This window comes from Rhipicephalus microplus, chromosome 3 (genome assembly GCF_043290135.1).
Source record: "Rhipicephalus microplus isolate Deutch F79 chromosome 3, USDA_Rmic, whole genome shotgun sequence".
Lineage (NCBI taxonomy): Eukaryota > Metazoa > Arthropoda > Arachnida > Ixodida > Ixodidae > Rhipicephalus > Rhipicephalus microplus.
This window is the reverse complement of record NC_134702.1, coordinates 106,870,793-106,898,062: the sequence shown is the minus strand read 5'-3', so window position 1 is coordinate 106,898,062 and position 27,270 is coordinate 106,870,793. Positions and strand designations below refer to the sequence as shown.

The 27,270-nt window shown below is 43.8% G+C and overlaps 1 protein-coding gene across 2 annotated transcripts in view; it reads right to left on the bottom strand.

Annotated features, from left to right (window-relative positions):
- Positions 1–27,270, bottom strand: part of Gprk1 (G protein-coupled receptor kinase 1) — a 134,574-nt gene that overhangs the window by 34,857 nt on the left and 72,447 nt on the right. Inside the window, exons 2-7 of one of the 2 annotated variants that reach the window (XM_037422900.2) lie at positions 11,701–11,777; positions 10,567–10,640; positions 7,141–7,242; positions 3,673–3,747; positions 1,504–1,565; positions 157–208 (exon numbers count right to left, since the gene is read on the bottom strand). In XM_037422900.2, coding sequence (XP_037278797.1) covers positions 157–208; positions 1,504–1,565; positions 3,673–3,747; positions 7,141–7,242; positions 10,567–10,640; positions 11,701–11,777 — 442 coding nt within the window. Of the gene's footprint in view, positions 1–156; positions 209–1,503; positions 1,566–3,672; positions 3,748–7,140; positions 7,243–10,566; positions 10,641–11,700; positions 11,778–27,270 lie in introns of those variants that run through there. The other variant, XM_075890111.1, reaches the window with a different exon arrangement.

The window sequence follows — 27,270 nt, the reverse complement described above, 5'->3', positions numbered from 1 at the left end:
TATGGCATTAAACTTTACATCTTGTTTTTGTCACAATAAACATAAGCATCACAATCCTAAGCTGCAGGGACTACATACATGGAACTTCCACAGATGAAATCATCATCGAATGCTCGCACACTTGACACGACCAAACACACAAAATTGAAGACTCACCTGAATATTAAGCTCGAGATTTTTCCACTGGCAAAACCTTGTGTACTTTTCACTGAAACATCAAATGTGAAAGAGATGGCAATGTTACAAACCGTACTTGTCCCTGCGAACGAGGTTTGTGCAATCTGTGCACATTGCCCTTACTTGATAAAAAAGAGACGGTTAACAGCAAAGCAATCTAGGGTGTCACCACAGGCTTATGCATGCATCTAATATATTAGACTTGCACTGTTTGCCAACTAATAGGGCACTAACACAAAGATTGCCAAAATTTTACATACAGCCTGCAGCAAAGATATGGAAACACTATCACAATGAGCAATATTATGCATTTTTAATTAGGTATACACTTATTTATTTCTGTTACTATTAATATATCTAATCTACAAAGACCTCATATCTACCAATGTTGAGCAACAATCAGCTCCATCACTCGTGTCTCCTAAATGTGTTGAACATACCAGTGAACTCTGGACAGCCAACCGCATATGCCGCAAACAACGTCTTTGCACCAATATTCAAGCTCCAAATTTAAGTACTATAGCAATCCGACTAAAGTACACGAACCGTCGAAAATTCCCAGGCTACGCTGCCATAGTTATACATGGCATAATCGCCTGGAAACCCTGTACATGCTATGACAATAGATCACACACCATTAAAAAGCAGAGGCCGAATAATGGCACGATAAAACATGCGAAAAGTACCACCTGATGGTCTGTTTTGATTTGGACGTTCAGAAGTTCACTTTCTTAAGGACATTCACATCTTATTATGTAGCTATTGGGACAAGTTGAGATTCAACTTTTTTCACCTCTACTCTCTTACAATTACTTTTTTTTTATATCCAAGGGCAGGCTTATTCATTGAAAAGCAACAATCTTTCTGGTTCCTCTTTCTGTACTATGGCAATCTTTTTGTGTTGACGTGGCACTAAACCTAGTGCATGTCTCCTACTATTGGCCACATCCATAATTTACAGTGCTGTTAAGTGCTAGAGAGAACCACCCTTATAATTTGGGACTCTCGGATTTCCAGAGTTGCAGCTGCAAATGCTCATTAAAGCTACTCCGAAAATCCACCACACGCGTAGCATGGTACTATGAGGTGCCAGCATGACTAAGAATAAGGCATCTGTTGCAAAATTTGGCAACTGCGGGCTTGTCGGAACTAAGAAAGTGCTCCCTTAAACCGCAGTGCAGACAATAAAAATTAGGTTATAAGAATAACAACTTTAGTCATGCTTGTATTCAAGCACACACTGGGAGCGTGGCGCACTGCAGTATCAAAATAAACCACTCAGAATCAGTAGGCAGGAGACGTGCAAGAATGACCGACACAACGCACCTTTCAATAAACTTCCTAAAAATATCGTCCCTTAATAGGCTGAAAATTTCCTCAATGTAAGGCTGCAAAAGATGAACAAATAAGAACAATTTAGCAGAAAGAACAAGCACGAGAAATCAGCAATGCCCACGGAAACACAAAGCATCAAATCAAATCAAGCTCTTCTTTTCATTCTGTTTAAGACAAAGACTAACAAATGTGAAAAAGAAAGAAAAGGGAGCTTGCTTTTAATAGCTGGCAGGGTTACCAACATGAAGGCACACACCACGGCAACGCCAACAGCTGCTAACAAGTTAGTCGCAAGATTTTACAAGCCTCTGCTTACTATATGAGTTTAATTAACTAATTAGTTTCACAATATGAAACTCATTATTAAGCTTTCTTAAACAGCAAAGCCTGCATAAGGCCATGCTTTATGTTCGGATTGGAGCAAATCGACTGCAATATGGCACATGTTATATCATCAGAAGCCATATAAGATAAATAATCAGTGCAGCTGAAGCAAAAGTCAATATTTGATACGATGCGTAACTCCAACGCTGTAACACTTTCAGGCCAATCTGGGAAATGATTGAACAGAGAATAAAAAATAACCTGACAGAGATAAATGGCATGCCATAGTTGATTAATAAAAAAATAAAATATCTATAAATGATCATCAACCCCCAATTACTTTTAGCTATTAAATTAACTATGCAGCGTGCACGGAAATAAGAATGAGCGTACTTGTTCTCGAGAGCAACATACTCAATGAAAAAAACATTTTTAATGCACTATTATTCTTTGCAAGTGATGTGAAATTAAAATGTACAGCATGCCTTTTGAGTATTTGTAATATCTCACATTTTCTTCATTAAATAAATATTATAAAACCCTGTCTAGGGACATCACAAAAACATTTAAAGCTATGCATGAGTAAGCTTTTAAACAATTCTACACTTGTTCAAACTACAACAAAGCAGCGACTAATACCACACACCACATTTTCAAGACCTCAAATTAAGAAAGGGTACAAAAGACAATTAACCTCAAATACAGTTAGGGATGTTTCAATTGATGAATGTGAGCGATGACGCGCATGTGAGTTGGTGCTATTTTTTTGCATCGGCTGTAGACAGTCTCTTTATATTAACCAGCATAGCTCTGATATGCTCAACGACAGCAACTTGACAAACTGATCGTTTACGCTAGCACATAAAGACGATTCAGTGCATATTTATGTGTAGATTTATATTAACAGCACCAGCACCGAGAAGGCAGCACCATCCCCAACAGAAATCGGTGAAGAAATTACCAGAGCAAAAGAAGAAAGCGTATGTGGCCTTGGGGCCAATGCCAGGTCTATCACGCCCTGCCATTATGCAGGGTCAGGCCCTTATAGGCCATGCAATCATTATAGCCATGCAATCATTGCTTCCACAAGCTGATGAGCACGCGTACAACAAGTTATGTTGCAACCACTCTCTTGGCGTGCAATTCCTTTCGTCCATTGGGGCAGATTGGGTTCCGGCTGCCTCTACAGCTGCTGTCGGCATTTGCAATGAAAACAAGAGCTTGAGGAGAAAAAGAAAAATGTGCACCTTGTTTGGGTCAAGTGACCGGCTACAAAAGGTACCAATGGTGGTTACTGGTGAGTTTTCATGCTTGAGCCACTTAGTGTACAATGCCAATATGGTGAGAAGAATTGAAAGAGTTTTCCATTTTCTGTCGAAGAAGAACTAGATATTGTCGCAATTCTGAAGCCACTTGCAATCTCCATCTTCCAATGCTTGAATATATTTTAGGCATGCATATTTTTACATATTTTAGATGTTTGAATTTTGCAAAGTTGGAGCTATCTTTGAGGACACATATTAGTTTTTTTTCTATTTTCATCTTTCCACGAATTCTATACTCTCCTGGGTGAATTCAGGATGCATTCTGGCCTCAGGATTAGTCGCAGCAGATTTGAGGGTCTAATGTGAATCAGAGCGCTTGCCACAAATGCAAGGCAGCATACGCCGAGTCTCATTGAGATTCATTTAGAGCCACTGGACGAAAAAATTATCAAATGAAGGCAGAGTCCTTGAATTGTGCTAGTGCTCACCTGTGAGCCATGTTGCCATCTCATGTGTTTAGTAAAGAAAATTCTACACACACATCCTGGAATGTAAGGGAACAAGGACTCACCTGAAATAAATTAACGGGAACTTCGTTCCTCATGAGGTACTTTTGGACATGGCCTACAGACTCGAGAGAATAATTCTGTCAAAAGGTGGAAACAGAGGAACACAGAATGTCAAAGTTCGACCACATGCACGGCGCAACAAATTTAATTTGCATCATGCAGTAGTGCGCAGCGCATTACACATGGCAGCTAGGAGCAACATTTTCACTGTCAGATAGAAGTAACTTCTGTTTTATCATTATTTATTGGTTTGTTTATCAGATTTCTCGGACAAGAAAAGGTATTACAAGCGCTCAGAGTTAAGAGAGATGGTTAGCCTCTTGACATGGTTCTGCCCACTCTGGCATAACCACAGTAGTGTTTACTTTTACATAATCGAAATGTCCGAAATGTGAAAAAATCACTAAAGCAGTAATTGGTTTGACCCCAAAACCATTTGGAATTAAGTAATCTTATACTAAATAGCCAGAATTAGTACTATTTAACACTGTTGTTATTGTTTGAAAAAAATATAAAAAGCAGCAGAGTCCATCTAGACTCCTTGATTAGTCTAAACCTTCAAAATTTGTTTTAATGCAAGAAACAACTTATTTCTTTATTTTATTTACAAATACCTTACAGGCCTCACAGAGGCATTGTGTAAGGGGGGTCCATACAAAGTAACAACAATTTGGAATGACACCAAAAAAAAAGTTTGTACATGGAAGTAGGAACACTGTAGAATATCATACGAAAAAGAAACAATGACAAGTACAGCAAAATAATGGCTAGTGTAAACTAATCTATTTTCTACTCTACCAATTTCCGGTCAAAATTTTTAGTTCTTCTAGTCAAATTTCTAGTACAACAAAACTTAAAAACAATAGTATCACTTTACTGATGAAATAAAAATGAAAAAAAAAAAAAGAAAACAAGGGTTTCAAAAAACATGACACAAAATGGACCAGTTAAGATTTATCAAAGAAATAGATGATGAGATGCTCGCAAAATATGTGATTATGCTGAAGAACGATCACATTCGGAAGATCATTCCACAGTTGTAAGGCACACGGGAGGGATGGGTAGTTTAAAGCATTACTGTTGCCATAGACGCCGCTATTGCCAGAAGGTGCGCATCACCTTTTGGCAATAACGAAAACAGAATGCTTCCAAAATACCTCGAATACAATTTGAAAATGTGTTTACCCTTGAGTAACATTTGAATCTGGCACTCTCACAGCATTAATTGCTTCTGAAGATTTCTTTGTCATTTGATAGAAATGAGCTGGCACTTTAAACATGAATTAATATACACATATGTAATGACTATAGATAGTAGGTTATTCCTTAATATGTTGTTTAAGAGCCATCTTCAACAACAATCATACTACAACTACTGTACTCCAGCGAAAATAACCTCTTCACGAAAAACAGATCGGCACACGCGAACAATGCTAGAATTTTTCGCTTCGAACCCAGACAAATCAATTCCTACGATAATCTCCACGCAGTAAGCTGCGCACCCATGCAGGCTTCTGTGAACTTCGATGCCGTCTAGATGCAGCCAGAGCAGACCTGCAGCCATTCACTTACGCTCGGCATTGTGTGTAGCGAAAATAATAATAATAAGCCTATTTAAACCATCAGAGCTAAACTTGAGAGAAGGCGTTCCACGATTCAACAACCTAACTATTTCAACGTCTCAAATTTCTGACGAAGAATCCCATTTTGAGTTCACTTTGTACTCAATTTCAGTTTATTAATGCAAGTTCAACATATGCAAATTAATCAGATATTTAGCAGCAGCTTGAGTGTCTATGACTATTAGTTATACAGAACTTGCTACAACCACTACTCAATTCATTGATCATCTTGGGCTAAGTGTTGCATACAATACTATATAACACAATATTCCCTCAATGGGATATACCTATGTAGAATTATGATCGCTAACAATCATTAGGAGAAAGTTTTAAAACATGCAGGACTAACAAGACACCGGACTACGACCCTTCCACAAGATACCAGAAACCACCACGGTCATGGTCGTGCATATTCATAAAAGATGCTATGATAGCTGTATACATACCAAGCTTACATACAGTACTCATATGGATTCAAACATGACATTGATATTTTTAGTACAATGACTAGTAAGTGCTTCTGTTTATGATGGCCACGTCATGTCACGACAAATCTGAACTCCAAAGATAATGATGGCTCTGATCGACATGTTCCAGTTGAAAATATGTTGATAAAGCAAGAATTGAAGATGGCGGGAACCAAAGAATGTTCGTCACTTATCCGTAAATTGTCGCGTTTCAGTCCGTGAGCACTGTACATAAAGTGGCAGCACACTATTTGAACTGTGCGTGTATGTTAACGCGAAGAATCCCTGCTGGCACACTGTGCCCTCGTGAAGATACAGTGCTGTGTAATCTACACCTCAGCGCTGCACTTACCACCGCACATTCATTTACAACTAAAATGCCCAATAGCACATTGTACCATTGAGTATACTGAGTAACAGCTCTTGTGGCCACCAACTGGGTATAAAAAAATCCACTTTCGCGCAGCTCTACGTCTCAACTAAACGGAGGAGCTCCCACCGTGAACGTGTGTTTGGGACCACGATATTGAGCATTGCAGCTACAACAGGCGACAAGAGCGCTGAATTTCTGAAGGCCACCAGACTGATTTGGCCATCTGTGGCATCAAACATGGAACTTTGACTGGACCAGCACAACCAACAGTTAACCTTCTTTCTCTTCTCCTCTTAAACATTGTCACCCCCTTTCCTCCTCCCCAATGCAGGGAAATCAATCACGCTAAGTCCTGGTAAGCTTCCCTGCCTTGAAGTTTTACTCCTTCTCCTCCATAAAAAATGCTTACCACACACGAGGCAGCAATGCCAAGTCTACCGGGCAGAATAAAAGCTGAGTACTCTGCCACGGGACTCGCCAAGGATGCCTTTAAATGGCATTCAGTTATTAACGAACCTTGACACACAACTTCCTTCTATCCAAGCCACTATCTAGAGGAAGAATGCAAGTCTCTGTGCCAGCGCCACTAGCACCTCATCAACAAACTTACACACTGCAGGTAATCGAAGCACATATGGACACATGCGCAAGCACGCCAAGCTGAAGCCGCATTTTAATTTCGTTGTTCTTACTCCTCACAGACTCCTGCATGTATCATATCCTGCGAATGACACCCGCGGCTGTATTCTCAATCAACTACTTTTCGGTATATCATATATACTTTTGCGTAATGCGAAATCAACCATGACATTCCGATTGAACAGTGCATGTTATGCAACAGTGCATCCAGCAATATCGCTGAAAGTTACTGGTAAAGAGTTTGCTGCTGTGTTTTTCGCAGTACTTCTCCATTGCACACATCAGTACTGCACATCGCAGTACTGTACATCAGAATATGCTGCAACCAACAGGCAAATGTCTGGGCAGAGATGGCCATGAGCAACTCACATGAGTGTGTGAGAGAAGTTCTTTCATAATGTAATTGTCATAGATCTCTCGTGCTGCCGTCCGCCTCTCTTCGGCCGTCTCTAGCTTTTCATAGCGTTTGATCTGCAAAAAAAAAAAAATGCACAATCGGCATGACCGCAATGTTCTACACTTATCCGTAGCAAAAAGAGAGAGAGAGAGAGAGAGAGAAGGCTCCTCAAAAATATAGCAAAAATATTTTTTGTGCTACTATGCTGCAATGCTAGGTAAGTCAGCATAACTGCTGTGATCAGATATTGTTCAACAGGGAACATCACAGCAGCCAACATTTCTGCAAAAAGACAAATCCACTTGTAGAAATGTTGGCTACAGCGGTATTACCCGCTTAACTTTTTCCTCATTACTTGAAGTCACCACCTTAACTCTAACTTTGGTCATGTTTGCATGATTGGTGTTCAATATACCACCCCTTTGCCATTCTGCTATTGCAAGATAGTCCACTCAGACAGTGATGAATGAACTGTTACGCACAATCGGAGGACAAAAATTCTTGACATGACATTTGAAAGAGATTAGGTTTCTCATTTAATCCCATAACATCGGCTCAAATTAAATGTTGTTGTCGTTGCCCCAGTGCTGATGCTGACGTCATACTGATCATATCCCACACGTGACAGCAGATACTACATGCACGCAATTACGTCAAGTCAGTCATGCAATGCACATATGATGGAGGAGAGTATAGGAGCCTGGCTTATAGCTAGGGCAGAGAGGATAGAGTAGAGGTATTTGTGCACATTGACAGAGCGATTACCAAGGTGACAAGATAAGCAAACTATGATAAATAATATAAAGGCTGAACCAAGAAAGAGATACACATGCATAAACATAAATGCCATCACTAAAGAACCATAAGGTTGCACCTATTTGACCCTTCTGTTTCGTATTATTTGCTCTGAAATATTTGAAGGGTGATCATTTTTCCAGCTGGATCTTGCAGGGATTCCACGGGCACCATTAACACTTATTTTCTACACCCAACATAACAAAGTTGGCTGCTCTGGCTTTGCCAAACTTCAGAAGCAGAAGTTTCGATAAACTTTTGATGGTGCACTTCTACTTGCACATTACGCCCATCAGGCCTGTTTGTGACTCTGTTTACATCTGCTACAAAAATTTCAAATGCAAGGTGGCATTTCCTTTTGATATCACCTGAAAAACATCTGAGGATTTACGAGCCAAAACCACAATACAAATATGAGGCATGCTGCAGTGGGGGGCTCTGGAAATTTCGACCACCTGGTGTTCTTTGATGTGCACTGACTACCAATTGAAGTGTTATCACCATATTTGTACGATTGTAAAACGGTCAATTTTATTTAAATTCGAAAGCTGAAGCCAGGGCCCCACCTACAATCAGAACCAAAACTTGAGCCCCCCCCCCCCCCACACACACACTAAGCAATTTTAGGGGGTTCGACCTATATTCGAGTCGACTTATGTTCGTGCAACTATGGTATTTCAGTCATACTGACAAGAATAGCATTATCTACGTCAACCTGAAGTATAATTAATCAGCCTGATCTCAATGAGATTATTTTATATTTCTCTATATTCCTTTATATCACATTTACAACCTGTATCATGGTTCTTCACATATTTTCACGAATTAATTTTCAGCATTTTATAAGCAGCAATAAGTGTCAAAAAGTCCAAAGAAGTAAATAAAGTAAGGCAGATTAAATGCTCATCACCAGCACAAATGAACCGATTCATTTTACCACAAACTTTAAGAAACAGGCGCTAGCAAAAAAAATTATGTCAGAAGCCCTGTTCTCTAGTTCTTCCACAGAAAGGCAAGACAATTTGTCTAAGGAGACAGGCTAGCTAAAATTTATTTCAAACTGAACAGGACCGAAGAACTTAGAAGCTGCATGACAGCAGACATTTAATTCAAGTTGACAGCTGCCATATCAGATCGATAAACATCACAGTGTCTTCTGCTGCTGTTAAGGTGTCGCCAGTGGTACTGTAACAACCAGAAACACTTCTGAACGTTTTCACAACTTTCCGACATTGCACACATCTGTTCCCACAGCAATCAATTCGTTCCTTTAACAACACCTAAGCAATAACTACAAACAGAACATGTTCTGTCTTGTAATATTGTGCTAATATAAGCATAAAAATTGTGCAGGCATAATCTGCTATTTCTCTCAATACCACTGCCACTTCAGAAAGCAATATGCAACACAAACAAGACAGGATTACCAGCTCCAATTTCAGCATTACACAAATGCCACACAAGCCTTGACAAAGTTGAATTATGATGACAGTTCAGGTCATTGAAACAAGAACATTAAGGTTAAAGAAATAGCACAATCAAGACTAACCTCGCTTCATTAAGCTATTGCGATGCAGAAAGTCGGTGTGTGATGTCACATCCAACTAAATGTCACTAATAAAGCAAAAAAAGTCTATAATGACAGTGATACATGCATCCTTGTTTCAGGCAAATAATTGTTGGTTATCATGTCTTTTGTTTTAATACACCTAAATCTTATTTTGTGTAAACTATCCCCATAGCTCATTAAAATGGTGAACAGGTCAAGCTTGTACCACAGAGTCACATTACATGAGTGACAGAGTCACATTACATGAGTGTCACCCTCTGACATCACACAAACAAGCGGGTTTGCTGTTGCTGCTTTAAATAAATTTCATTTCTACAAGTCATTGCCACACTTCAATTGTGTTTGCAGCAGGAGAGGACAGATGACTGATTGCTGTTAAACAGCAGAGGTTGTCTCGTAGTTGGCAGCTTTAAAAGTTCAGTGGGCATAAGATGTTAAGACATTTTCTGCGACTCAAAGGGCTTCCAAGAAGTCCCTAAAGAAGTCGCTCTCCGAGCCATTAATCGTGGCTGACACCGGCTAAGCAGTATCATGATCGTGATTTTTCAACATACGAGCATATCCTACACATTTGAGTTCATTTGCCATTGTAAGCACCTGCTTCGAGACGACTCGAGTAAACAGTAAGTACTCTGTCATCTTCAAAACTCAATGGTAAGTGAAAGAGCGAAAGTGATGCTAATGCCACACAATGGCGTGCAGCTTTTTTTGTACTCTCGAAAGAAAACGAAGGACGGCTGGCCAGCCACTTGTCCACCCCCCCCTCCCCTGATGCGAATGAAACAGAAGAAAGAGAACAGCATAGGTCATCACTGTAGCCAGAAAACTGCAAATCACAGTAGACTTCCACAAGCAAGACAAACGGCCTCAACTGCTGCAGTGAACCCGCACAGGCTTGTGAACACGTACAAAACAAGACGAACACGCCTACACATACAAGGTTGGGGGGGAGGGGGCGTTACGTACATGCAGATCTGCCGGATGCAATGAGAAGTGACGAGGGGGGAAAAAAACAAAAAAATACGAGACAAACCTCTTCGTAAAAACTTAGCTGAGGAACCTGCTCGTCAGAGACGTTGTCACAGAAGTCCTTAAATAACAAGTAGCCTGGAAAGAAGAGAAAAAAAAGCGCACACTCGTATGAGAGACAAGATGAGAGAAATAAAAAAAAAGATGAATGTTCGAGAAAGTGTCACACGGAAAAAGTCGGCTCCGCATGACAACAACCGTCCCTTGTGCTGCCATGTCACTGTCAGAAAAAATGAGCACTTTTTTTTTTGACGCCAGGAGCGTGCCGAGCTAAAAAAAGACAGCCACAAAAGAGAAGAGAAGCTAGGACCCGTCAGGAAGTCAGAGTCCGTGTTTCTGTGATGGAATTTTCAAGAAAGGGCGGGCTCAGCAATTGTCATAACGCGCTGAAGCTGCTGATTTTCGCTAAGAAAAGTGTGACATCACACCATGCACTCAGCACTGCATGGAAGCTAGTTGACGATCAAAATTCAACAAGCGTGGGGCAAACAACGCTTAACCACTGAACAGCACAAGAATACAGTCAGTTAACTCACTGAACAGCTATATGCTCTGCCACAATCAAGCATACCTAGTGAACAGCACTAGTAACACAAACAAGGCACAAATTGCATGTAAACAGGAGATCACATGTGCAGCAGCATAGTATTGTTGAGTTGTTTCTGCAGCTGATTTGATAAGAAATCTGCATTTTAGTAGTCACTGCACCTTGACATATGTGATAATTAGAATTTAACAAATATGAACATCGTTAGGTCACTCTTAGCTGTCCTCATGAAAAAACCCACATGATCCTAAAAATTTCTTTTAAGAGTGTGGTGGAGAACGCATTTTAGAATAAACTGACTCAATAATGAAGTATAATACCGGTGTCACAAGGTGCATTGCTGATCATGATTAAGACAGATTCAAATCAAATTTCGGAACAGTGATCAGCTCCCTTCTGCAGTTTGCGCAAAGGAACCAATCAATGGTGACCATGTGACACTGGCACAAAATTTTCTTGAGCAGTGGCATGTTATAGATTTTGGCTTTCAGGTCGTAACGTATGCCAGAACTATGCTATAGCATGTAACAAAAGTGACTAAGAAAAGTAATTTAAAAAATGGCAATATACAAAACAAAAATGCAGACCCACCTATTTTCTGGTTGAATATCTTGTCAAACGCCACTTCACCCATTTTCTCGAGGTGCTTGTGCATAACACTCCGCACACTGCAATGACACAAAAAAGAAAGAAACAATGATCACTTGTAGAGAACAGCAGCGGAAGCACAGCAGCACAACAGCAACAGATCTCAGCAACCGTTCCACACACCTGCAAATGATTACATGAGGATGCACCTTAACTTTGTCAGCGGCCTTTTGTTCACGTACTTCGTACGCAGACTTGTTAATTGCCGAGGAAGTTGCATCTCTGCAAATGCATGCATTATATGCGCAATAGCTCTCTGCCTGCCCTACAGCAGAGTCTCCGTATTCCAAGCCATGGATGGAGCAAAATGTATGTCCCTATGCTCACAGTCTTTGCAAGCATTTGTATGAACAATACAGATATCACACATTATAACAACATACACCCTTCAAGATTACGCACCATAAGGCCATGTCACCTGTGCTTACGCTTTAAATCAACTACTGCGTCCATATGCATTGTCGTTGTAGATTGCCCTAGCTGATAAGATATCAAGGTAGAATTTGAGGCATTTCCCCCCCCCCCCTTTTTTTTCATGGCTTTACTGGAAATTCTGGTGAAGCACAGTATGTGACAATATATGTAATTAATACAAAATAAAGAAATTTTTGTTTTTGATCTCTCTTATCAGTGACATAGCCAACTGCATATGCATGAGAACTAGCAGCTATATCACACTAGAAAACTAGGCTTCGGACATTCAACAGTGAACAAACGCTGAATGAATAACAGCAGCAAACATGATGCTGTCATGTTTTGAATCATCAAGCTTGCAGAAAAGTAACCTTCCAGTCGCACTCAACATGAGCTGCAACAAGGCCTCAGTGCAGTGATCAAGGTTGAGAAGTGCTACAACATGGTGTTAAAATAGCCAAAATTGGGGAATTAAACACCTTCGCAACTGCTGGCACTTTGTAATGTTGTTTTTTGGCTGCATCGTGCAGACATGAAGGCCCTATAACAGTATCTTCAACCACGGGTGGCGTCATTACAGTAAATGTTGAGCATGAATGTGCCTATGCAAAAGGTCAATTGCAACCAATATAAATAATGCACTAATGAATAATGTAATCGTGAGAGGCATCCATTAAACAACACCGTCACGGTACAACGGTTGTGAACACTATCTAAGAAGGAGCCTCAAAGAGTCTCCATTCCCTCGAACTGTGGAGAGCGGTATATATTGGGCATTGCCTCCAAGATCGTGAATGAAGAGCATACTGGTGCGGCTTTGACATGGTCAAATGTCACATATTGCATCACAAGCTGCTACAAGTGTTGGCCCCAGCACAGCCACTTGATGAGAATGCACGAGGCGTGAACCATGCATAGAGTGGCCGTGCTGCCACCAAGGTCGATATGGCGATCATGACATGATGTACTGAAATTGCGACAGCTGCCCTAATAAAATCTCACCCATGATGCCGATTAAATTTATATGTCTACCCCCTCTAACCCAACCCCATCTCTCTGAAGTACTCCGACAGCAAACCGGAGGAAGCATTTTAGGGGTCCACCTTGTTGTCCATTCATCTCGACTAGTGTGATCACACTCGCAGTAAAGCACTCACTACAAGCCTTGACAACACTAGAAATTCCAAAACCAGGGTTAAAATGATCGAGGAAGGTCTAAAATAACATAATTAACAGAAATAACCAAGAAGTAATTGCATTCATTAACTTAAAATCACTAAAACGTTTTGGAAACAAGGGCTGACGCCAGTGGGCGCAGAAGAGGGTACTACCGCCTCGCCCAGCGAGCGAATGTTCCTTCCCTGCGACGCCTCTGCATCGCCAGCGTCACTATGCGACATCTGAACAACCTCACGGAACTCGCCGCAGATGATGCATATCTCAACTGCAGTGACAAGCAGGAAGCCGACAAAGCGCAGCAACAAGTAGCGTAGAGATAGTTGGGCAAGTTAATTGGTAAGGGTTCATGATTATGTATCACACACATAGCACAACGAGTTTGTGAATCAGCACTTCGTTAAACAAAGCAGTGATAACGGAAACGGAATCGCGTGGTGGCCGTGCAACCTAGAGTTTCACCGTAGTCAAACTGCCATAAGTCTTATGTATTGCCTAGGAGAATCATACACTCCGCGATTTCTCGTCACGCTGGCTTCAGCCGTACCATCATGCGAAGCATATGTGCAAATGTTTAGGGCTCTATCGCACATGCTGTTACAGTGATAATAGTGCTCTCTTAACAAAAAAAAAGTCACAGTTTTGCTGCAAGGCGAAGCAAAGAACTCGATAGCAACAAATTGGAAGGCGACGCGCAGAATTGCAAGCAGATCGAAACATGCTCCGCGTTTTTCACGCGCAAATGACGCACGAAACATACTCACAGGTGCAAATGAACAAGAATAAGCGTCTCAGTTGTTACTTCGCTGCGTCTAAAAAGCGCGCCCTTCTCGCAAACGGAGACTGTGCAATGAGTGTAATGGCCTTTGTGCGACCATTAACTACAACAGAATCGTTCCAGTGAAAGCCGAAGAACAGCCAAGACGTACGATTCTCCCCCCCGCAAGATAAGGGCGGGCGAGAGAGCACCCCCCCCCCCTCTCCACGGGGCAAAGCAAGCGTGGGAGATGAGAGCGTGCGCCACCACGTCATGACAATGTAGCGACGCGCGTTCATTGCACCATCTTCTTGCTAGTAATCCATCCCTATATTCACCAAAGAAGGGAGGGACCAAAGTCTGTCCCATATATTGACTGAATGGAGGGAAAAGTGCTCCGATGAACACCCCGCCCCTTCCGATAGGGGAACCCTACACACATATACGCTTACGACGCAAACACTTTGTAGTCATTCATCCGGCATCCAAAGCAACCTCGACAGGGCTTTATTTCCGAAAGCCACGCTTTGAAAATGACTTTAACAATCGATTACAATATGGCCTTAACATATGAAACTGTCCATTTTCAGTTCTAATCTGTGCAAGTTCTCGAACCCATATCTCATACACAGGCCATTGCTAATTATATTGTGGCGAGCGTCCGTCGCGTCTATCTTTGTTTATAAGGTAAACACTATACGCGTCAAAAACACGACCACGCAAAAACATCCTGTCCATGCATTATTGCGCGATCGTGTTTTCGACGCCTAAGTTTACTTATACGACCCCGCCGCGGTGGTATAGTGGCTAAGGTACTCGGCTGCTGACCCGCAGGTCGCGGGATCGAATCCCGACTGCGGCGGCTGCATTTCCGATGGAGGCGCAAATGTTGTAGGCCTGTATGCTCAAATTTGGGTGCACGTTAAAGAACCCCAGGTGGTATAAAGTTCCGGAGCCCTCCACTACGGCATTTCTCAATCATATGGTGGTTTTGGGACATTAAACCCTACATATCAATCAATCAAGTTTACTTATACGACAAATATGCCCTATTTGACTAGAAGAACTAAATTATTTGACCATAAATTAATATACTCACAAATAGATTAGTTTCGTACTAGAAATCGTTTTTCTGTACTTGTCATTGTTCTTTCTGTTATTCTACATTGTTCCTACTTCTGTGGTCCAACTTTGTTTTTGATGTCCTTCTAAATTGTTCTTACTTCGTATTGACACCCCTTACACAATGTATTTGTGAGGCCTGTAAAAAGGTATTTGTAAAAAATAAATGAATAAATAAATAAACTAGCCCAAAGCCAAGTCGTTCCCTGAAGAGTCAAATACCCATACGACGAACCAGTGGTTCTTCCTCGTTTATTTGAAATACGGTTCCTCCCCTCAGGGTGCTTTTATGCCTTGCTCTTTCCTGATATCGACTCTTGACCGTATGTACAAAGACCTTGTCAATACGTGCCAAGTTGTCAACACATGCATTTCTTGCCTCCACTAAACAGAGCTTCGGCAGACCCCATTATGACACGTGCTCTGCTGACACGTTACAAATCATGTGCACTTCAATACCCGGCAATTAAATACACGACAATGGTCTGCATAAGGTTGTTGTCACGTGGCTATCAGGGATATACAACACATACTGGCGTCTTCTAGGAAATGTCACCATAGGAAACATGCATATTTTCGGCCAGAAAATGTGGGCGCTGCCAAACAAATGTATATATATATATATATATATATATATCTATCTGTCTGTCTGTCTGTCTGTCTCTCTCTCTCTGTCTCTCTCTGTGTGTGTGTGTGTGTGTGCGTGCGTGTGTGTGTGTGTGTGCACGTGTGTGTGCACGTGCGTGCGTGTTTGTGTGTGTGTTTGTGTGTGTGTGTGTGATAGAAACCCAGTCTATAAAACTTGCCTACACAAATGTTTGCCTGCATCCGCTGAAGAGTTTAACGTGGACGTCTTTCAAGTAGCACAGGGAAAGAGCAAACACGCCGTCTTTGCGCGATATGCCACACACGGTAACTCCGCTATGGTTTATGCAAGGCTAAACGTTTAATCGATTGTTTTTCAATTGAACTATGCAGTCCAGAAACAAGGCTAAATTTTCGCCCTAAACTGAGTAATGCAGTCGAAAGTAATCGTGGCCGCATCGCAAGAAATCATTTTGTTTAGCACGAGTCAGAAGCTTGATGATGATGATGACCTAAATGTATGACTCACACCCACTCTGGGAAGATTGGCCAATAAACGAATAATTAGAAGGGATGTCATATTAATCGCAAATCTGATTAATTATAATATGGTTACAAGAAAATTAATTCTACTAATTTCAATAATTGCGATCAAAACCGCCTTGATTCGATTTAAAATTAAGAATTGCACAGCACAACAGATATCCCGGTGACAATTACGTAATGAGGAAGCTGCCAAGGTGAGAATATTAGAAATATCGAAATCCAATCTAATTCGATTAACAGCCGCTTTGAGAATGTTTTTCCTCAGTAAGTTGAAGCAGCCACACAATAAGAAATAATGCTCGATCATTTTATCCTTGTCCCGAAATCAGCAAAGAGGGGAATGAGCGAGACCAGCTCTATGCGTATAATAATTTAATTTGAAACTCGACAGCGCAATTTCGTGAAAATAACTTCTTATTTGCGCGTTGAACAGAACTTGTTCTTCGGGAAACCTTGTCTTCCGCACAGAAAATTCATGCATTTTGGCATTCGTGTTGATGAGTGGCACCTGCGTAAGACAAAATTTATCCGCGTAAAAAGACAATTTCGCTAGAGTCCACCTATATATATATTACCAGGGTCCTTTATGGTGATACGAAATATTTGCAAGCGTCTACTGCTCGGTTCCAAAGCGTTGTTTTCGAGACTCGCAATTTTATCATGTTAGATGACTGCATGCACTTTGCGAAAGAAAAAAAAAACACGTACACGCCGACGTAAGCTACACATGCTTGCATGGATCATGAAAAGGCCTATACGAAAAAGATCAGAAAAGGCCCCGCAAAAAAGGACGAATGCGGCCGTTCGAGCGTCTTTTTTTTTTTTTTTCAATCCGAGTCAAATGGACTGATGGTCCAAATAAATGACAACTCAAAAAAATTAAGAGAAAAGAAGAACAAAGATACACGCGCGAAAACGATCGTAAACAACGCGTTCTCAAGATGCGATCGACGCGCGCGTCTTTCCAAAATTAGCTCCAGCGATTGAAAAGACGTCTTTCTTTTTATTATTAACACAACCTGCGCGCGTACATGGCTGCAGGACGCACAGTGTGCAATTTAAATCGGACAGAAAGGGCAGCCGCTCCGTCTGCGTATATAGCTTATGTTTATTAAAACACCACCACGTTACAAAAAAAAACAAAAAAACACGGCATTCTGAAGGCATAGGATGAAAGAGAAGGCTGGTGCGTTTTTGTTTTTTTTTAACAGGAAAAAAACACGAGTGAACGCCCGTTGCGAGAGAACAGAACAGATGTGTGATTAAGACAAACAAAGAAGTTATGGGTTTCGCAGGACTTCCGCTTTTGCGATGATCAAATGGCCGCATTGCCACGAAAAAGAGAAAAAGAGCAGGGATACAAAAAAAAAAGCATTGGGTGCACTCTCAAAGCCTCTATGAAAGAAAAACATATGTTAGCCTTAAAACTACGCGTGGTTAGCACTCTAGAACCTTCCTTTTTTCTCTATTGATGATGTGCGGTTGCAAGTAATAGGCCCCGTGTAAAGAAAAAAAGCCTAGACTATTTGATGTTCTCATATTGCCGTGTGCGTTGACATAAGCTGGAAGTATGTACTGCCAGAAGAATCCCTCTGTCGGTCACAAAAGGAAGGTTCAGCTACAACGTATTTGCTGTATACAAGCAAATTTCATGAAGCCTTGATCATAAAACAAAACTGTTTACTCGCGTCATGCGGGCTGCGCCGGTTCGATAGGGCTTCCAGCGGAAGGGGTAAAGTAGAAAAAACAGGGTTACCTCGTTCGGGAGATGTTTATGGTGGTATTTTTTCGGGCCGCACATTGAGACGCTTCGGTGAGTTTGAAAGAGCTCGTCCTAAATATAACTCGCAATCGATCACAGACTCATGAAAGCGAGAAGCGACTCGACGGAAATACGTACACACACTTGCTTTGTTCGGTCGACTGCGCATGCACCGAGCGACGGTCAATTGTATTTCATCCCACTTCCACTCTGATTTACTCGATGCAGAAACGCGCAGCGCTCAACGTCGGTTTTCAGTCCCCGATACACGCACAAATGTAACTTAGAAGTGTGGCAGCTTGGGCTAGTTGGTATGGCATGACGATAGTTATGGCGCGAAAACAAAACGACGACACAGCGACAAGAAAAACACGAAAGACGCTGTGTCGTCGTTTTGTTTTCGCGCTACAACTATCGACACGCACAAACATACACGCGCGCATCGTGGTGTGGTTACTATAGGAGGCCGAGGTATTGCGCTGCTGAACACGAGGACACGGGTTCCAGTCCCGCAGTGGGGGTGGCAAAATCGCGATGGAGACGAAACGTTAGAAAAAAGTACCCACCGCGTACATACACTCAGCTTTAGGCGAACGTTAAACAATAGTTACACCGAAAGCGTGCATCGTGCTCGCATGTAAACGGTGTTAAAATGAAAACTTTCGAACTCATCAAGTGCAGAAGCCATCCTCTGTGTGTGTGCGTATGTTGTGTAACTTAATTTTAATTAGATTTTCCAAGTTGAGCGATTCCATCTCTGTGTCGTCGCTTTGTTCTCGCGCTACAACTATCGTCATATTTAGCATCCGCTCTAATTATACTGCCAGCATAGTATATAGGGAATTTATTATAATTACTCAATAGTTAGTTATTCAAGATTTCAATATTCAAAAACTGATTGATTTACTTGAGGCAGCTTTCTTCCTTCGCCGAGCGGCAGTGGGTCATAGTGGATCATTTATTTAATTATTGTATAAACATACTCCATACCTGTAAACACGGTAGGCGCCGTCGACATACGGATGCGCTTCTACAGCGACGTCCCGGCACGTAGGCCTTCCGTGTCGCGCTGTGCTCGGGGGCAGCTCCTACGCGCCATTTGTCATGTGATCATATGACATATGGTAGCGAGTACAGTGTACTAGTACACTGTAGTAGCGAGCTTTGGGCTGGCCGGAGCCTACACGGCGCGACGGCGACACAAGCACCTCAGTAAGTCGGCGGCGCCTACGCTAATTACAAACACGAAATAGTTCTATAGAAAATTTTAATTTTATATAGTGGGCTTAGCGCTATCTCATCGAAATAAATTTCAGACAATACATTTCGAAAATAATGAAAATATCTCGAAATATGTACTAATCTATTAATTTAATCGCGAAATATGTTTTATCGAAAAGTGCGAGCACATGTTTTTTTTCTCATTTTCTTCGTGAACTTGCGCATCTCGAATTTTAAAAACGAGATGTTTACACGTGAAATAAATATTTAGAGCCTGAAAGGGAGAAGTGGACAACCTTCCCCAGGAAATGGCGTAAACCCCATTAATTAAATTTTAATTTAAACCAAAGAAACAACAACTTTGATGTTGGCGCGTAAACCCCATTAATTAAATTTTAATTTAAACCAAAGAAACAACTTTGGTAGTCCAAATTAACTTGGATTCCCTTATGCCGCTGGTTCGTATAATAATAACGTGGTTTTGGCGCGTGATAACAATAACAACCCAGCATTCTAAGAAGGCGAAGGCCCGTTTCCAAAGAACAAAGACAACTACCCGCTCGTATACCGACTACGGAAGCCCCATATACGTGCGCATGGGTTGCCCGTTGGGTACACAGTCCGCGCATTTTTTTAGTTTTGTTTTCTTTCTGAGCGCAGAGTGAAATGGAATAACCGCTAAACCGATGGCGCCCGAGAAGCCGCACGAGTGACGCCGCCAGCGAGCAGGCTTCATCTGCGAGTTTTCACAGGGCCGACGCGAGAACAGCCCGAACACCGCGTCGCGGATGGGAACGGCGGCGTTCGAGAGGAAAAGACGTGGCAGCGATATCGCTCAATTCAGCCAGATCGCGCATGATATGACTACTATCGACGACCAATGAAACCCGAAGGGCGGCACGCATTCGCAGCTGTATTGTGCGCGCTCCCTCCAGTCATCGCCATTATTAATTTACAAGGGGCGCGCATCCGGTTTGGCAGCGCCTGTCCATAGTAATAACTGGACGGCTTCGAATGCTCGCCGCCGCCGTGCGCGTTTCATGAGACGCCGACAGTGCACTACACTGCCCGTCGTCGGGACGGTGAAGTACGCAAAACAGGGCAAGCACGAAACACGAACTAGTCAAACTCGAGCGAAACGAAACTGAAGCCGATAAAACTGAATTAAGTAATCACGGAAGAGGGAAGCCCCGCGAGGCAATACGACATATTCCAGGTTATACGTATACTCTGCAGATTTGACAGGTCTGCATTAAAGAGAGAGCAAGATGAAAATATTGCGGTGTTCCACACGCCGTAATTACGATGTAATTTGTGGGGCATGCCGTAAAGCGCACGCACGCACGCACGCACACACGCATACACACACACACACACACACACACCCATTGATGCATGGCAGTTGTCACGTACACGTCCTGTATGATATTCATTAATTAACTTCCCATTGTCTCCGTTGCTAACGCTGCAGGTGTTTCGCTGTCTGAATTGAATCGCAACAAAGATCATCTCCCACCTGTGCACACGCCAGACGAGTCAGTCACGCACGTCATGCAGTGCGCATGAAAAGACGGACAAATAATAGCTGCGCCGATGTTGCATTGTGAACATGGATACTTTAAAAAATCATTTTGGTCGGAGACCTTGCCTTTAATATCGAGGCATGTGTATGCATGCGTACATGGACTGCGCCATTTGATATGTGGAGTTAAACGCCCCAAAACCATCATATGATTATGAGAGACGCCGTAGAGGGGGGCTCCGGAAATTTCGACCATTTGGTGTTCTTTACCGGGCACCCAAATCTGAGCACACGGGCCTACATCATCTTCGTCTCTATCGAAAAAGCAGCCACTGCATCCGGGAATCGATTCCGCGACCTACGTGTCAGCAGCCGAGTATACCTTAGCCACTAGACCACCGCGGCGCACTGCGCCATTTTGAAGGCATATATATATATATATATATATATATATATATATATATATATATATATATATATATATATATATATATATATATATATATATATATTATTGGGGAGGCGTAGTCGTCAATATTGATTGCGTAAGCGACGAACCACGAAATTGAGTGGCACCGCCATCACGCACTGGCAATATATGGAAGTCGATGGGCGAAGCCTTATAACAGTGCCTTCCAAATCAATAGTTGGAACGCACTGCCTTCAGCGCGAAACAGTCCATCATGCTTAGAGGTGCAAAATTTCTGAAAGTTTTGAGCGATCGAAAAAAAATCAGTTTTTTTTACGTTTTTTGCTCGAAATTTAAAAAAAAAAGTGGTAAAGAACAATTTTTTCAGCATATGGCGATAGCTTATTGCCATTTGGTAATAGTTTATTGCCAAGTGTCAAAAGTAACAAGTTTCATTATGTAATTATGAGAAATGAATTGCTTACTTACTTTTCACAAACGTATACGTCACAGCTCTACTCAAGCAGGTTGGCTACCCCTTACGACCTCAACGCGCCGGAGAGGAGACATACCTCACCACACTAGGGCCCAAATGATCGCGTCCCCCATCCCGAAGAACATGAGCGCTTAGTACAACCCAGGCAGGCGGCAAGCCAGGTCAAGAACGCTACAACAGCATTACGGTAACAACCCAATCGTCTTCTACACAGACGCCTGCAGACTGCAAGGCAATAGTTACACCGTTGTTGCGACCAGCGGAACTATATTAAAAACCCCGTCAGTCAGCACGGCCGAAACGGCGCCGGTTGCTTTGGCGATCAGATGCGCTGAACAAAAAGGAGACTCGGCCCTTGTCATTACCGACAGTCACTCAACTTGCCGCATGTTTCAGGCTGGGGCGATTCCAAGGGCATCTATGAGAATTTTAAGGAAGCAAGTACACAATAAGCGTGCAATACTTTGGTGCCCCGCGCATGCGGGACTTGAGGGCAACGAAAGGGCCGACCGGTTTGCTCGTGAAATAAGCATCCCAGCACCGGTCGCAACCCTCGGGGAACCCCCAATAACACCACGCGACATCCTCGAAGACCAAAGAGGAGAACGAAAAAAAGATACAGCCATCCCCATCCGGATCTTACCAGAGAACAGGCGCGAGATTGGCGTCGAGTACAGACCAACACTTACAGAGGAACCACCCCACAATGCATACGCACGAAGCTGTCCGTGGTGTGGCCAACTCTCGCCCACACTACGTGGGAATGCGAATCACGGCCCCAAAACGTCCATTCTCCCATTTTGGGGACAACATCTCGACCGAGGCTGTGAGAGACCCTGGCTTGCCAGCAAGGATGGAGAAAGCCAGCTGGCTTTGTTCCACCAGGCCCAGCGAGCCGGAAAGGCCAGTGGAGCCCTGGACCGAGGACCCCACCCACTTGACAAGAAACATTTTATGGATAGAAATAAACTTTCTTCTCTTTTAACAAGTCGAACGCAGGCCAGAAGCATCACCGCGAACTCATTTAGCGCTCTGTGAATGGGTGCGGCTTCCTAGAACTATTACAGCAACTACCATATGTTGTATTTGTCGCATACTGGGAAGCAGCCCCCGCTGCGGGGGAGCGTTAATTGAAAGACTCCGCGGCGAAGAGGGGGAGGAGGGGCAACTCGGAGGGACTCGTTTTCGGGTGGTTCGCGTGACGGGCAATGCGAAAGGAGCGAAGGGCGTCCTTGACATCTGTTTTTACCTACAAGCCTAGCCGTGAAGGGAAAGGGGGGTGAGGGCCACAATGACCCTTCTCGAACACGCGGAAAGCGTTTTGTCCATCTGTCCTTGAAGACCGTCGCACGTGCGGGGTGCGGAGGAACTCTTTGACAATACTTGTGCTTCTCTGTTTGCTTTTCCTTTTTTTCTTCCCCTCTCTACGACAGCGGTACATAGCGAACGAATAAACCAGTCTTCGTGATGCGTTCAAACTGAAAGGACGTGTTTTTTCTCTGTCGTCGTCTCACTAGAAAAAGTCTGCCTCCCTGCTATTCCGCTACAACATTTTTTGGTGCCGAAACCCGGGAATTAGGGACCCAAAGATGGACATCGACAGGATGAAGCGCAAAAGGGCCGTGGTGCGAACGTCAACAACAAAGCTGCTCAATGACATCGCTACCATGGAGGACGACGCGTCACTCGGTGAGCTTGAAGAAAAGATCAACCTTCTCACCCTTAAGGAAGACTCACTCAAAGAGCTAGATCGGGAAATTGAGATTGGCGTAGAAGATGATGCATTAGAAGAGGAAATTGCATGCTCCGAGAACTACAAAGAAAAGATCAACGTAGCAAGGACTAAAGTACAGCTCATGCTACGTGAGCTTAGCTGCACTAACGCCGCATCAGTGAGCGCTTCGCTAGATCGCACCTCAAGTTCCTCAGATCAAAGAGAATCTAGCCGTAACATCCCGCAAGTAACCCCCACAGTAAAGCTGCCAAAACTAGAGATAGCAAAGTTCAACGGCGAGCTTCGACAGTGGCAAGGCTTTTGGAGTCAGTTCGACACGACAATAAACGCTAACCACCACCTGTCAAACGTGGACAAGTTCAAGTACCTGAACAGTTACTTAACAGGAAAAGCAGCGGCTGCTGTTGCGGGTCTTGATTTGTCCGACGGAAACTACGAAGTTGCTCTCTCGCTGTTAAAGGAAAGGTTCGGTCGTAAAGAAGCCATAATCGAGGATCACATGTCCAGACTGCTCAATATCAAGTCAGTGCGTGACTCGCGGAACCTCAGCCAACTTCGGAGCCTCGTTGACGAAGTAGAGAGAGGTGTACGGAGCCTCACTTCTCTTGGCGTCGGTGTCAGCACGTACGGAGCTCTGCTCCTGACAGTAGTAAAGAAGGCGGTGCCTGCGGACCTTCATCTCGAATACTGTCGACGAAAGGGCGCTACTACAGGAGGCAGTGAACTGGAGGCATTTGCGCATTTTTTGAGAGTCGAGGTAGAGGCACGGGAGATTATACAGCGGGCCGAAACACCAAGGGGCATGTGTGTAGAATCGTCTGTCGAAAACCGTAACAGCACCTTTAAAGCGGCGAGAATGTCTTCAGCCGCTGCACTGCATACCATGACCAAGGAGAGAAAAGGGTGTCTGTTTTGTTCGTCAGGGTGCCACGAAAGCGGTGACTGCGATGCAGAGATGTCGGCAGCTGATAAAAGAGAAATGCTGAAGCGTGAGAATAGATGTTTCCGCTGCACAGTAAAGGGGCACACGTCAAGAGAGTGCCGTAAGGCCAAATGGCTCAGGTGTGCCAACTGTAGCGGAAAACACCTCACGGCTATGTGTGATCCTGATTTCAGAGAATACCGTGGCAGTGGTGAACAGAATGCATCCTCTCCACCAGCGACAGGACAAGCCACAGTGCTAAAGTCTTCTCTAGGCTCAGAGGAGAAATTTATGTGCATGGAGGGGCATCAGTTTCTTCTGCAAACAGCACGAGCTTGGACAGTGGGACCGCACAAAAGTACGCTTGTCAGGCTTCTCCTAGATGGTGGCAGTCAAAGGACGTTCATCCATCGCAAGTTGTCTGAAAGACTGCAGTTGAACGTGCTTGGGGAAGAGGAACTTAAAATCTATGCCTTCGGCGACAAGTCCGCTATAACCCGCACTAAAGCGCGTCTGGTCGAGCTGTGGCTGCAAAGCCAGTACGACGGGAAAAGGGCGCGAGTGGAGGCCCTCGAAGTTCCCTGCATCTGCGCAGATATAATGGCTGCGCCTTTAAAGTCAGTTCTTCTGGAACTTTCGAAATTTGGCTTGCCAGTCGCGGACGTCGCGCAGGGTGACGGAAGTGAAAACATTGATCTTCTGATCGGCGCTGATCATTATTGGGAAATTGTCACGGGATCCACTAAGCGCCTAACCTCCAAGCTGATGGCAGTAGAAACTGCATTTGGGTGGACAGTCCAGGGCCAGGTAGGCGCAAAAAGGTCACCAGGAGTCTGTCCCTCTGTTGCTGGCGTAATGCGAGTAGCAGTGAGCGAACAAACTAACAAAGAAATATCAGCACAGTTGAGGTCATTCTGGGAGCTCGAACACATTGGTATCAAGGAACACGAACCAGCTCGCCACCAAGACGCAATCCAACAGCACTACAAAGAAACCGTCAAATTTGAGCATGGGCGGTACACAGTGTCTTTCCCCTGGAAGCCTATGGTTGATGAGCTCGACGACAACTACGAGTGCGCCGCGAAGCGTCTTAGAGCCAACACGACGCGCCTTTTGAAGGGAGATTCCTTGATCGTGGAATATGACGCCTGCATCCGAGAATACATCGAAAAGGGCTATGCAGAGCCAGCCAACAAGCATTGCAGCGCTTCGGAAGGTCCGGTGTATTACATGCCACATCAAGCAGTTGTTCGACAAGAAAGCCTGACAACAAAAGTGAGGGTGGTGTTCGACGCATCATCAAGTGCCAAAGATCGCCTCTCACTGAATGATGTTTTGGAAAGTGGTCCAAAACTTAATCCAGAGCTCATTGATTTGTTGATCAACTTCCGCACTTACAACATCGGCATCGTCGCGGATATTGAAAAGGCATTCCTTCAAATATCTCTGTCAGAGGGTGACCGGAACGCTGTGCGGTTTCTCTGGTATGCTGCCACTCCGAAGAAAGGTGAAGAACTTCCAGCGGTGGCGGCCTACCGGATGACGCGCGTTCCGTTCGGTGTTACATCCAGCCCATTCCTATTAGCCGCAACATTACGACACCATCTTGAAGGACTCCCAGAGCAGTATGCTGAGACTGCGAACATCCTGCGCAGCCATCTCTATGTTGACGACCTTGTGACAGGGGTCGACACCCTCGAACAGGGTAAAGTGCTATGCCAGGAATCAAGCGATATATTATCTCAAGCAGGAATGCGGCTCCACAAGTGGATGTCTAACGACCACGATTTAGTCAACTTCATAGAGGATGGGAACGTGGCGAAGAGGAATGCAAATGCCGAACTTCCTGCAGCCACCAAGGTATTGGGAGTAGGTTGGAATGCTCATACAGATAACTTCGAGTACAATCTGACCTCACTTCTTGAATTCCTCACCACAAGAGCCGACAGCAAGAGATTCGTATTGCAAGTCTCAGCCAGAATTTTCGACCCCTTTGGGTTTATCGCTCCTACAACACTGTACGTAAAGACAATGTTCCAAAGGTTGTGGGAGTTGGGAGCGGGTTGGGACGACCCCTTGCCAGAATTGATGCAAGCGGAGTGGAAGTGCTGGTGTGAAGAGCTTCAATGCATCAAGGCGGTGTCCATTCCGAGGATCATCGCAAGGGATTTCCGAGATGAAAAGACAGAGAAGGTGTTGCACATTTTCTGCGATGCCAGCCCAAAGGCCTACGGTGCTGTCGGATACGTTGCATGCAAGTCTGCTCAAGGAATAATCAATATAAGCCTAATTATGGCCAAATCAAGAGTTGCCCCTTTGAAGCGCCTCTCGTTACCCCGACTAGAGCTGATGGGGGCCCTCATTGGTGCTCGACTGTGCCACTACGTTGCCAAGGCCTTGAACCTCCAGAATGCTGCTGCCATCCTTTGGACCGATTCCACAGTGGCTATGCACTGGATTAAAGGAAACGCTGCCAGATGGAAGCCCTTCGTGGCAAACCGAGTATCAGAGGTTCAGGCGCTGACTGATCCCGAGGATTGGAGGCACTGCCCAGGACTAGACAACCCCGCTGACCTAATCACTCGCGGTATCCTCCCATCAGCCTTGTTAGAAAGCGAATTGTGGTGGAGAGGACCACACTGGCTTCACAAGGATAAGACGCATTGGCCAACGACCGGTGAGCAGAGCCCAGGGGCAGTAGAATGTCACCTGGAAGAGCGAAAAGTGACGGTGATGCCCGTAATATCATCGCCGTTCGAGGCAGTGCTGAAAGTAGAGGAGTTCAGCTCATGCAGCAGAGTCGTGCGCTTAACTGCGTGGGTCCGCCGCTTTGTCAACAATTGCCG